Source organism: Pararge aegeria, chromosome 11, assembly GCF_905163445.1.
Source record: "Pararge aegeria chromosome 11, ilParAegt1.1, whole genome shotgun sequence".
NCBI lineage: Eukaryota > Metazoa > Arthropoda > Insecta > Lepidoptera > Nymphalidae > Pararge > Pararge aegeria.
In genome coordinates this window covers 9445020-9457358 of record NC_053190.1, presented here as the reverse complement: position 1 = coordinate 9457358, position 12339 = coordinate 9445020, and the positions used below count along the sequence as shown (strand labels likewise).

The window sequence follows — 12339 nt, the reverse complement described above, 5'->3', positions numbered from 1 at the left end:
TGAAACTATTGAATTCATACCTACTCCAAGGTAGATCATAGGATACTTTTCATCCCCAAATTCAGTAAGATTCCTCTGGGATAGTGAATTCTTCCGGGTGAAAGTGTTTGAAGATTTTACACCATAACTCCGTCAAATATAAACAAATTCTAATTATTTTTTGTACTGGCTAGGTTATTATATAAATTTAGATCTGATGAATATTATGGAAGATATAGGACAAAACTGCTCAGTGGACGGCAGAAAACCCCTCACTTAAGGTTCAACGATTCGGAATACATACCAACCGGTGTTGCCATTTAACTTAGGTATATTATATTTAACTTATATTTTATGCTCGAAGTAGCTAATAAAACCATTGAAATGTACTTGTTTGCATTGTCCAGCAGATAACTGGTTTGTAAGTCTGAATTCGAAGGTCAGGGGTGTTGAGAAATATTATTCATCAAATAAGTATCGTCTTACGGTAAGTAGCACGAGTAGTTATAATATGAAAAAAGGTGATGAAGGTTCTTTTTTGTAGATAATATTTCTACAGATTAGCAGATGGTAACTAAGTGGAACACCATCGCATATAAAACTCGCAACTCTAACTTACACTCTTTCGGAATTTTTTGTACACACACACTTCGCAAGGAACAATTGCCACCCTGTGTGCAACAACCTTACTTTATTAGACTTTTTTATTTGATATAAGTAGGTAGTTTACTTTAACTTTGTACAAACCAAACTTCAAGCACCGTTAAAACGACACAAAGTTACCTGTTTCGTTTAAATACGAAGTGCTTGTATATCTCCAATATCAACACAGGCCTCCTCACATAAAAAAACTGTAGAAATGCTCACTACTCTGCCCCATCTGGGGTTGGGGATTGGGAGTTTTGATGATTATTTTCACATGTTATAGTGATAATAATAAGAGCGATAGTCTCAGGTCCACTATTAATAAACCGACATCTAGCGCTCTATAAGTTACTTCAAGGTAGGACATCTGGTCCAAAAATGAAATAAATGGTTGAATAGACAATACTTTATTGGAATGAGAAATGTAAATAATTTATTTATTAGAGATCTAATATTACACTTAGGCAAATAACAACTACAAATATCTATAGTACAACTATGTCAGTGAGTCTAAAAAAAAACACTAGAAGCAGGAACATAATTATGTACAAGAGCTTCATAACGATGTTAATAGGTGTTTTTATAAATTTGAAATGAAAATTTAAGGAACTTAAGATTTTAAATGTACTTTGGGAATATTACTAGAGAACCTATAGTTCAATAGACCGAAGCGCGCCATTGTCCATGGGGTCTCGAGGTCTGCGAAAGGACGCAGAGGCACATGTCCGTACAGTGTGTAGATCCTATGTTCAGCAGTGGACATCCATCGGTTGAACTGATGAAGTGGAAGATGATGCCGAATGAATCTTCGCTGACGCTTAAGTATATGTGTATTACAAAATATTCCACAAGTATTATAATAACTTATAAATTTGCGCCGAACTTATAGACAAATCAAACAGAAAATATCTTATAAATCTAAATTAAGTAGGAAAAAAGAAAATATAAACTCTCACAAAACCTGTCAAAAATTATTTTATCTGTAGGTACAGATAATTACTACAAGTATAATATTGTGCAATAGTAACATAATTTGATTATAAAAATAAACAACAAAAACAAGAAAGTTTTTTTTCAATAAATATAAATAAATTACCCTGGCCTTTGTACCATTTGCATTTCATACCAGAAAATATATTCTTGATAGAAAATCGCCACTGAATCGTAGGTATGCAAAATTTTATGACCGTGAACTATGCTCAGATCCCTGTAGTGTGATTTTCAAGCTAAGTTTACTTTTACAATCCCGTTGAAGTTAACTACGATTTATATGAAATAAAAGTAATCGAAAGAGCGCCATCTAGTTATAAATTACAATGCTTAGATATTACAGTAAACAGCGTTTATCTTTTCTGAGCTTGGTGGCGGCCCTCATTTACAAGAATACCTACTCGTAGAAGTTTTAAATCTAATATCGAAAAACGTTTGTTTTTTATAGTATTGCGAGAGACAAATTTGTGAGAATGAAACGGTACAAATTACACTTTCATTTAACTACAACTACAGATAGGCAATGGACTGCATTTTATCTCGTATTCACAATAAAAAAAAATCCAATCAATTGTAAAACTTTACTTTTTTGTTTTGTACTTTTACCAGTTTAATTTTTTGGTCGCATCGCTTTTACGAATTTTTGTAAAAACTTGCGATCTGTTTAACCTTTTTAAGGAAAATAAATTCAAAAATTTACGAATGTATCGCATCTAGAATTCAAAAAAAAAATACTCTAAGAGCTTAGAATGGTAGGAATTAGTTATGACCCTAAAACATAAATATTACAGTAATCAAAATAAATTGCAATAATAACATCTGAATGGATATTTTGGCTTTATCTAATTAAAAATGTTGTATCCTCTACAACAAACCTTATGCTATCGCAAAGATAATTAAGTAGGTACTATTTAATGTGAAAGATAGCAGCCGAAAACTACATTTTCCAGTTGTGAGTCATGACTAGGCTTACTAGTTTCTGATAATACAAGAAAACAATATTTTATTGTAATTTATTATCAAGTTGAGAAACAATTTGATTAGAGACAACTTTTGTGGCTACAGCAGCATTAGGTATCAGGAAGCGATCCATATCTTTTATTAACAAATTGTCGCCATCTGGTATGCCATATTTAAATGTTATTAGCTCTGGATGTCTCTTCTTGGCTGTTATTTTTACTATCGTCGATAGGGGCCTCCTTGATAAAATTTTAGCAAGCCCTTTTTTATTTGGTATTTCACGTAAAATTAATAAATGAGTTTCGGTAACCACTAAATAAGAATCAAACATATAACCATTAGATAAAACTTCCTGGCACAGAAAATTATCCACAACACTTTGCCCTTTAAGAAAAGCTTGAACTTCAACAATTTCATCAAGTAAATCTGCGCTTGAAACATCACGTTGAAAATCTGAATGTGAATCCTCATCTTCATCATTAATACTAAATACAGGGGGTACATTCCTGTATCTACTTTCTTTTCTGTCATTAGCTGAAACATGCCAGTCACTATTGTTGGTTGTTGAATTTGGATTGACAATATATTCTATTAATTTCCCCTTAACTTCCTGGCTCTTAGCCTTCATAGCTGAAGACAATTTACTAAACAATTGTATTGCTGGTATGTTGTCTCTAGGTTTGTTAACTGGTGGTGTTACTCCCATGTTATTATTATTAGGTGCACAAACCAAACACATTGATGTATTATGTTCTTCCAAACAGTCAGTCATATGTGGTCCGAAGTAATCATGTATTGCTACAAAGCCACCATCCAGCATTGATACGTGTTTGGTATTCCTTTTTAAGAAAGAAGCAACTACCATGTGTGCATAACTATCTTCTTCTGATCTTCCAGAACTAACAAAACATAAATGTTCACCTGCGGCTAGAGATCCTGCAGCTAAAGCTTGACGTTGAGCATTTAACAATCCTTGAACAGCTGTATTAAAAGCATTAGGCTCTTGTAACATCAAATTACAGTCTAGATGGAATGCAGTAGACAAATGCCCAGAATTATACTGTTCAGCTGGACGACAATCAACCAAAAAGTATTTAACAGCATCCACATCTGCTACATCTACAGTTGCACTCTCAATCAATTCATGTACAGCTACAGGAAGACATAGTGCTTGGGAATACAATTTCGAGTTTATTTCCAGCCCACTCTCAGAAAACAATACTTCTAACACATCTTCACGAAAAGATACAGGTGTTTTCAACGAGTAATAGTGTGCCAAGGAGCAAAAATCAGACACATCATTAGCATCAAGGTCTCCTGGCATTTTACAGAGTGTTTGAATAATTGAAGTTTTATCTTCATTTTTCATTTGTAAAAGTTGCTCTCTTGCATTAATAATCATAATAAGACAAAGGAAAAATATAAAAAATGGATCTGATCTCTGAAAATACAAGTCCCACATAAAAAGCACCACCTCCAAATTACATGTCCCAGAAAAAAGTGACCTAAGCCAAGGCATGCAATACTGTTCAGGTGTTATTCTTTTTGTGTCTAAAAATGAACAAAGCTCTGGGTCATGGTACTGAATTATCAATCGTAATATGTGGAAGGGTACTCCATTAGATACACATCCATTAGGTACATAGAGCTTTATAATCTTTTCAAATAGATTATATGTATCAGCCTTGTTCAGTTTCAAGCTTAGCAATGGAAACAGTATTTCAATCCAGCCATTGTTAGAAGCGTAAGTGATAGATTTTGATTTACAATGAAATGTAATAATAGATTCTATGTCAGAAATAACTGCTAGTTTTTCATCATCATCATTATCAAGTCTCCTTGCAAACTTTTTAACATCATCTCTTAATTCATTCTGATTTGCTAAATCAAATATTTCATCAAATAGAAGCAATTGATTACCAGTATCCTGACAGTTGAGGCAAACTAACCAGACGTCTGGCCTTAAGCTTTCAGGTATTCTTTTTCCCTTAGTAATGGCATTTATTTCTGATGGAGTGCATCCATCTAGGAGACCAGATTCCAATTCAATCAACCTAAAATGTAAAATAATTTATAACCACACATAAATCTATATGTGTTTATCTATAAGGTATGATAATTGATATATAGATATTAATACCTAACTACATAATGTGATATTGTTAGCATGTTTGACTATGAATAATGAGATCTTTTTTTCTTTGATTCCTGGGTTTGGTATTCTGTTTTTCATTAAGAAATTTACAGTACCAGACTTAAGTTCAAAAATGTTGTCTACTCATATGTCTAAGACACTTTGAATCATCAGTAGCAATAATTTGCACGAATGACTAATAACAACCATAAATTGCCAAGGTCCCAAACCTCTTAAGACAATTGTTAGTGATTTACTTTAGAGTTCTCTAGGGATCAGTACATTAAGAAACATTTTTGAAAATAAAAAAAGCAGGAAAATAGCATTACACTTAGTAATGAACCTTTAAGGTACCTTAACTAAAAATTGTTACTAATGATATAAATAGACACCCATATTTTTAAAGAAATTACAAAATGTTTGTGTTGGTCAAACATTGAATCTGTAGAGTTAATAAAATAAAAATCTTTATCTTTTTCAGTTATCTTGCTATTTAGTTGAAAATAATTTAAACAATACTTTTTTTTCACTATGTTGGTTATAATATTCTTTACTATATGGCATTTATAAATATAAATTTATTAAAAATCAAATCTGGGTTTTCAGCTACAGATGATGAAACACCTAAACTGACAACAGTAAATCATCGCAATAAATTAGAACAGTATATTTTGCATTTATATTATTGTCCCTACCCTAAGCCTACATCACATATAATATTTAAGGGGATTGGCAACAATAAATGTGTGTTCAGTTGTTTATTTGGTTAAAATGCCAAAAACTTGAGGGATACAAAAACCCCCAAAGATGTTGAGTTTTGTTTTTACAACTATACTACCTTAGTATAGGCAACAGAGAGCTGATTTGGAGATATTAAGACTTTCTGATTGACATGTTCCGTGAAGTTTACAATTCATTTTACACATTAAAGTGTTCCAGTTTTTTTATGTTTTCGTATGATATGTACACTAAATAAATTATTACCAGGTACTATCGTCGTCTTCACAAGTCATTATGACATGCAGTTGTTAGAAACACTAACTGTAGGTACAAGGACCAATAATGTTCATGGGACAATTACTCAAGTGGTCCACAAGATCTGGTTTGCAAGATAACACATCAAAATGTTTATTACTTTTACAATTGAAATAAACAGCAGCAAAAAAAATATTCAACATTCAGTCGTAGGTATTAAGTTTCGAAATTGACATTCATTGACATTTATGATATGACATTTATAAATTTAGCACAGACAACACGGATGTATAACTAAACCTGATCAAGAACTAGAAAAATAAAACCGAGCAAGTATGAGTAAGATTCCGTACATTCGAAGGTAACAATATAAATATGCATTATAGTTATGTGAAAAAATGTTATATATAAATACGAATATTTACAGTATATTTTTTATACTGTAAATATTCGTTGTGTGCGTGTAACCTTTACGCGCGATTAAAAACTTTCATTATTTTTTAATGATAGAGTAAAATGGTTCTGGGATTCCGCCATTTCATTTAATATTCACTATTTCATTTTATATTCTATTTATAATTCATTGGTATCACTTTCACATTTTTTAAATATTTTCATTTGTTTAAATAGAATTATTGAGAGAACATGTCAATATAACCTTGTCATTGAATATTAGAGAATGTCAGAAAATTTATTAATAATTTATTTATTACAAAAGTAATAAATAATCAAGTATGTTTAAAGATTTTCAAAAAACTTTGCAATTAAATTTTTTTCTATTTCAATAATATTGAAGCACTATTAATTTAAGACAAACTGATACGAAGTCCGTTTTCATAATGTATAATATTGGTAAGTTTAATGTCAACATCAATACTCATAGACATTACAATAGGTATTACACACGTGTCACATTATCTTGTCACTTGGTCACGGAAAAAACCGTAGGAAAAAACTAAAGAAAGCAGATAATGAAGAAAATAAAAATAAATTAACTATAGCTTTGTAGTTGTTTCTTGACATAACATTCCTATGTACAGTCTGTGAATATTTTATTGTGATTCTGATAACAAACGTTAAACTTTTCGAGATAACAATTTCCGTTTGTTTATTTCTATTAGATCTGTTTATTGACAGAACTCGCCTACAAGTCCCGTGGTGGGAAGTTATTTCCATAACTAGTTTCCAATTTGCATATCCTCCTTAGAAAAATAAATGGATTATAATCACTACGTTTAAAAAACAGTTCAAAACATTCTAATGGCAAAATAAATAATTCTTACTTTTTCATTAAGTTTAAAGGACGAAAATGAAAGAATGGAGTAAACTGTTTCCTAATAAAGAAGCTTTTATAGTATTCTCATTATACATAATTCTGTTTGTATTCCAAGGTATGTAAATCTCATAAATATGTATATTATTTTGTATTTGTAATTTACATTGTTATGTGAATGTTTATTATAATATTATTTTTATTCATTTAAATTAAATCTGTGAACTTCAATTTTCACTTGTTGTGTTAGAAAAATCATCATTCATCATCATTGTCAAATTTTCAACTGACAGAAATTCTAAGCATTTGTGTTGACTTCCAAACCTGAACCAAATTCCTAGTATGTCTCAGAAGTCCCAACTGGAAAGATATCACTGAGTTGTGCACTGTAGATGCTTATCTTGGTAATGGAGGTCTACAACATAATATCAAGATAAGCATCCAATCCATTGGAAGGACCTTCTACCTTGCCTATTTATATAGAAGTCTTAATGAATTGTTATCACACATATATACATTGTTATATACATGATAATAATAAGGAATTACAGCTAAGCATCCTAATGGGAGAACAATATTATTTTCTAACTCTTAGCTGTTTTTTTAGAAAAAACCCAATACCTTAAAAGAAATTACCTGACTAATCAATACCAGCACCTAATGATCCTTATATGCTAGCAACTGGACCAAATAGGCAATTGTAACTATTAATATAAGAATACAAAAATAATATTATTGTTACTTTTTATTTTAGGTGTTTTTATAACAGCATCAAAAACTGAAAATGGAGTATATGACTATAACACAACACTTGTTGTTTTTCTTTCTGAATTGTTGAAGCTTATTATATCTGCTGTATTGTACACATGCAGAAAAAAGTAAGTATGAACTTTAACCTTAACAGATAAAAATCCAGTATTAGGTTCTAAGCTGCAGAGGTTTGAGTTTGGATAAATTACCCTTGATAAAAAAATTAATCTGGATTCAAAAGCAGTTTTACTAAGAAGATTTTATTCTTTGTTTTGGGATGGATGGAATGTTTCTTACAGATTTAGGAATAGTTAAATTACCATTATTTCACACTATTTTTTATTGTTTCAGAAATAAGCCAAATATTTTTCAAGCAGTTGTCCTAAACTACAAGTTGGCTTTGTATTACTTCATCCCATCACTCTTATATTGTTTTTACAACAATCTAGCTTTTATAAACTTGTCCCATTATGATCCAACATCTTATTACATTCTTCTACAATTAAGAGTGGTTCTTACAGCTATCATTTTTCAGGTAAATAATATTTTATATCATTGTTGCAAATCTTAAAACAACAGATTATAATAGAATAGACCAGAATAAATTTTATTGCTTTAACTGTGTACAACAAACATAAAAATCCCCAAAAATAAGATTGGAAGTTTTTCTAGTTCTGTTCATTAAGTTCAATAAAAATCACCTGGGTATGTTTAGGGTTTCCTAACAGTGATGAATAGCTGTGAATTTAAACAATCAGTGATAATCACCATAACCTTAATAATCATATTAATATCATTATGATTTTTTATTTAATTTCAGTTTTTGTTTCAAAAGAAGCTTACCTTTATTCAATGGATCTCACTTGGTATACTCACATTGGGGTGTATGATAAAGAACTTCGATGCTGCTACTATGTCAGGAAAAGAAGATTCCAATTGGTCACAAATATTCAACATATACTTTTTGTCTATCAACTTTCAGAACTTTTGCTCTTGTTTAGCGGGAACTTATAATGAATACTTGCTTAAAACTAAGGGATCTAATGTGGATATTTTCCTTCAAAATGTCTACATGTATCTGGATTCAGTTCTTTGCAACTTTTTTATTTTAATGTGCAAAGGTGAACTAGGTAATGTATTTAGTGATTTTCAATCTTTAGGTGATATATTTGTAATCCTTATCACTATAAACAGTGCCATTGTAGGTATAGTAACAAGTTTTTTCTTGAAAAATTTGAATTCAATCCTAAAAACATATGCCAGTGCTTTAGAGTTAATAGTAACAGCTGTAGTTTGTTATATACTTTTCAAAATAATTATTACATGGTATACTATTTTGTCGATTGGTTTAGTTACAATTGCAGTTGCAATGTATATGAAAAATCCTGTAAATAATGTGAGCCCCAATGCAGATGACAAAAAACCACTCATGGAAGTGGTGGTAGATTAAATAAATTCTAAACCTCATGTACCTAAATCAAGTCAGAAAACATCTGTAATTTTAATTGTAAATTGCATGTCACTCTATGTATATAACATGTTTATTCTTCTCATTCTCTCGAGAATCAAACCTGCTATTAGTAAGATAAAAAAAACTTCTATTTACAATCTAATGCCAAATTTTAAATTCAATTTAGTATCTATCCTTTTTTACTATTTGCTGTAGATAAGAACAACAACAACCAAAACAATCTGTAATGTAAGATTTTGCATTAGATTGATCACTCTGTAACCTCAGCCTAGCCATGTAAGAATTAGCAAACTGTAAAAATTGGGATATGGGATCTATAAAAGGCTGTTGTACATCTTGCTGTCTCATTCGCATAGTGTTACGACTATTGTGCGAAAGAGATGGGGGCACCATTTATAAATCTATTATTTATTGGCGCGGGTTCTAAGTACGTACGAAAGTATCTATCTTCAGATAGATTTTTTTAACCAAATCTGACTTTTTCTTTATTAATAATTATTATACTCACCATGTTTAATTTATGCATCTGTACTTGCCTGACTGAAGACTAATGCTCAAGAGTTGCTAGTCTTTAAATTATAATTTAGTTTATGGTGGAGATATCCGTAATATCAGAGTGCACATAGTTGTTATGTACATGTCACATTAATAAAATGAATTTATTTAGTGTGCTTCTTATGCTTACCTGTCTTAACAAATCTTTCTATTAGTTGCTAATCGAAATTGAATTGATTTAATTTAATACAATAATTCCGTATTTTGAAATTTATCATATTTGTTCCTTTTTAACAATTGATACTCTTTATAAAAATCTTTAACATAAAAAGTAGAAAGGAACGTTAGACAGATAAGATAAAACAAATAGATATTTTTTTGTTATAAATGCAAAATAATTACTGGCTGAGATTAGTGGTTGTAGATATTATGAAATTTTATAGATCTAATTAATACATGATATTATAGAATAGTATAGACGTAATTAATATATGATAAATGAATTGTTGTATTTAAATTCAGTTAAATAAATTCAAATATCTGTCTTCCTTCTTATATGTGAATAAGTATTATTTTAATTGTTTTATCATTTATCTTTTTTTAATGACTTAGTAAATATGTTTGCGCTGTTTCCAATAGGAAGTATTGACAAATAGAGCGCTAATTTGCTAAGCTGGCTTCAAATCTTAGCTGCGCTTTAAAATGCATTTTGTCATAAATTTTGAAATCTTTTCATTACAGTACTGTCAGAATTTTACATTAATTGTTACTTGTTAAATTCTTGTTAAGTGTGTGTTACAGCTTAAATGTAATGGGGATTCAGGATTGTTACTACTATCGATTAAAGCAATATTATTTTAATAATGTTAAAGCTTTTGTTTCGATGTCGATGTTTGTTTTGATGTCGAGGTGTCATATAAAAGTGTAATTTTAAAATAACGATTACTTAAATCGATGGAAGTAATTCTTGATCACCCAGTTTGATCATAGGATTATAATTAGTAATAATTTCCCTTTCATACTTACTTACATTTTAGGTAAAGTAAGGCATACAATTGAGTTTTGAAATAGCCAGGATTACCCTCCCCTACTCAGGTCCGGTAAATAGAAAGCCGCTAATCTCCGTTCCGACTACAATTGAAGGAGCCAGAATAAAAGTATTTTAGTGACGATTTTGGTCAGAATTAGTTATGGTATCCTCTAAATCTAAATCGGAGTCGTATTCTCTATATGTATAATAAGGGTTTAAGTGACCTAAGAATCGAATCCGCTTAGTTCAAATAGGTGTTAATGTTTCGTAAATTAGAATTTTTTTTTACATATCCAACACTGCGTATATAAAGGAATTAAAAAACAAAACACTAATTTTCTTTTTGAAAAAAACTATAAAACATAAAACAGGATTCCAGTAGCATAAATCATTATTGCACCATCTAATTAATCTCTAAATAATTAAATCGCTTAGATTCAAGAGATCGCATACCGTTATTGCATTTAACGAAGCGCCGATTCTTATAATTCTATGCATGCAACAGGGACAGATATATAGAAATTAAACGTAGAGTGAGCGGTAGGAATGCGACGTGTTTATAAACATCATCATATTATTTTAATTTTGTCCTGATATGATCGCGCCTATTTTCTGTGTTAAATCGGTAAAAATTGAATATTAAATGGTTAAGAATCTGCTTTTTTGCACTTTATACTTAGTTGTAAATAACTTTACTTTATTATGCCCCACAGTAGAGAATAAGGAGCTGATGATGAATTTAACACCTTCGAGTGTATCTAACCTTACTTACCCATTGTATTATATGTGCAATTAATAATCTCGTTTAGTTTTCCATCTTTAACAATTCAATATTCCAAAAATTTAAACCTTTTTCATGAATGACTTCGTCCATTGGTGAAAACTGTATGAAAATTCATTCGTTAGTATGTTTTTATCAGGTGAATACAGACCAACGCGGGGGTGGGGTGGGGGTGTATTTTGTTTTAGGTATAATATTATGTGGTGACAGTAAGTGATTTTATTTTATTTAAGAATTATTATTAAATTACATAAACAAAGTTTTTATATAAAAACTGCCTCATTGTGAGAAATATACAATTGGTTTTCCTTTTTTTTTTGTACCATGATACATTATAGCTTTTAATTAGTGGAGTCTTAATATTCTTCTATCACCACTGCTTATAAGAGTTTATAACAATAAGCTTATGACAATATCATAAAAGGCAAGATTCATTAACATTTAAACCCTTTACACTTGCGGATCTGGAATTTTCTAAACCTGCCTTAGTGGTTTAAGTGAAAAATATAGATTTTTTTTATATCTTGTTTGTGTTTATGTCAAACTTCATATGAAGTAATTGGTAATAGCAATTTGTAAGCTATGTAAAGTTAAAAAATTAAATTCGACGTCATACTTACCCTACATAAATTGAAACTTTCTTTCTTTCTTTTTTTTTAAGGTCATTTACTCAAAATATCAAAGTTGTCACTTAAACCCTTTTTACTCTAAGCATTAAGAGCTTAAAAACAATTTATTATTTATAGTTACCGATAGAACGGTAGTGTAGTGCAGATGTTTGATCTATTATTTTTACAGAATAATTTATTAAGAGTCTCATTATTATTAATTGACTACAGTAGGTAGTTTGTGGTGT

At 30.2% G+C, this 12339-nt stretch overlaps 2 protein-coding genes across 2 annotated transcripts; one reads left to right on the top strand and one right to left on the bottom strand.

Moving 5' to 3' along the window:
- Positions 1-1018: 1018 nt before the first annotated feature.
- On the bottom strand, positions 1019-6048 carry LOC120627334 (TBC1 domain family member 23). The gene is made up of 2 exons (XM_039895312.1): positions 5693-6048; positions 1019-4628 (listed from the first exon to the last, which is right to left on the bottom strand). The coding sequence occupies exons 1-2, from the start codon at positions 5719-5721 to the stop codon at positions 2618-2620; spliced, it is 2040 nt and encodes a 679-aa protein (XP_039751246.1). The 5' UTR covers positions 5722-6048; the 3' UTR covers positions 1019-2617.
- Positions 6049-6670: 622 nt separating this feature from the next.
- On the top strand, positions 6671-9909 carry LOC120627303 (UDP-galactose transporter senju). Its single transcript, XM_039895256.1, has 4 exons — positions 6671-7074; positions 7711-7834; positions 8058-8241; positions 8527-9909. The coding sequence occupies exons 1-4, from the start codon at positions 6993-6995 to the stop codon at positions 9154-9156; spliced, it is 1020 nt and encodes a 339-aa protein (XP_039751190.1). The 5' UTR covers positions 6671-6992; the 3' UTR covers positions 9157-9909.
- The last annotated feature ends 2430 nt before the right edge of the window (positions 9910-12339 follow it).

What these genes read in the sequence shown, in the direction of transcription:
- LOC120627334 (XM_039895312.1), bottom strand. Translation starts at nt 5,721, where the DNA reads ATGACTTGTGAAGACGACGATAGTACCTG. An exon ending in GAAGACGACGATAGTACCTG is followed by an intron (nt 4,629 to 5,692) that starts GTAATAATTTAT and finishes TTTACATTTTAG; the next exon opens with GTTGATTGAATTGGAATCTG.
- LOC120627303 (XM_039895256.1), top strand. Translation starts at nt 6,993, where the DNA reads ATGAAAGAATGGAGTAAACTGTTTCCTAATAAAGAAGCTTTTATAGTA. An exon ending in TTGTACACATGCAGAAAAAA is followed by an intron (nt 7,835 to 8,057) that starts GTAAGTATGAAC and finishes TTATTGTTTCAG; the next exon opens with AAATAAGCCAAATATTTTTC. An exon ending in TTACAGCTATCATTTTTCAG is followed by an intron (nt 8,242 to 8,526) that starts GTAAATAATATT and finishes ATTTAATTTCAG; the next exon opens with TTTTTGTTTCAAAAGAAGCT.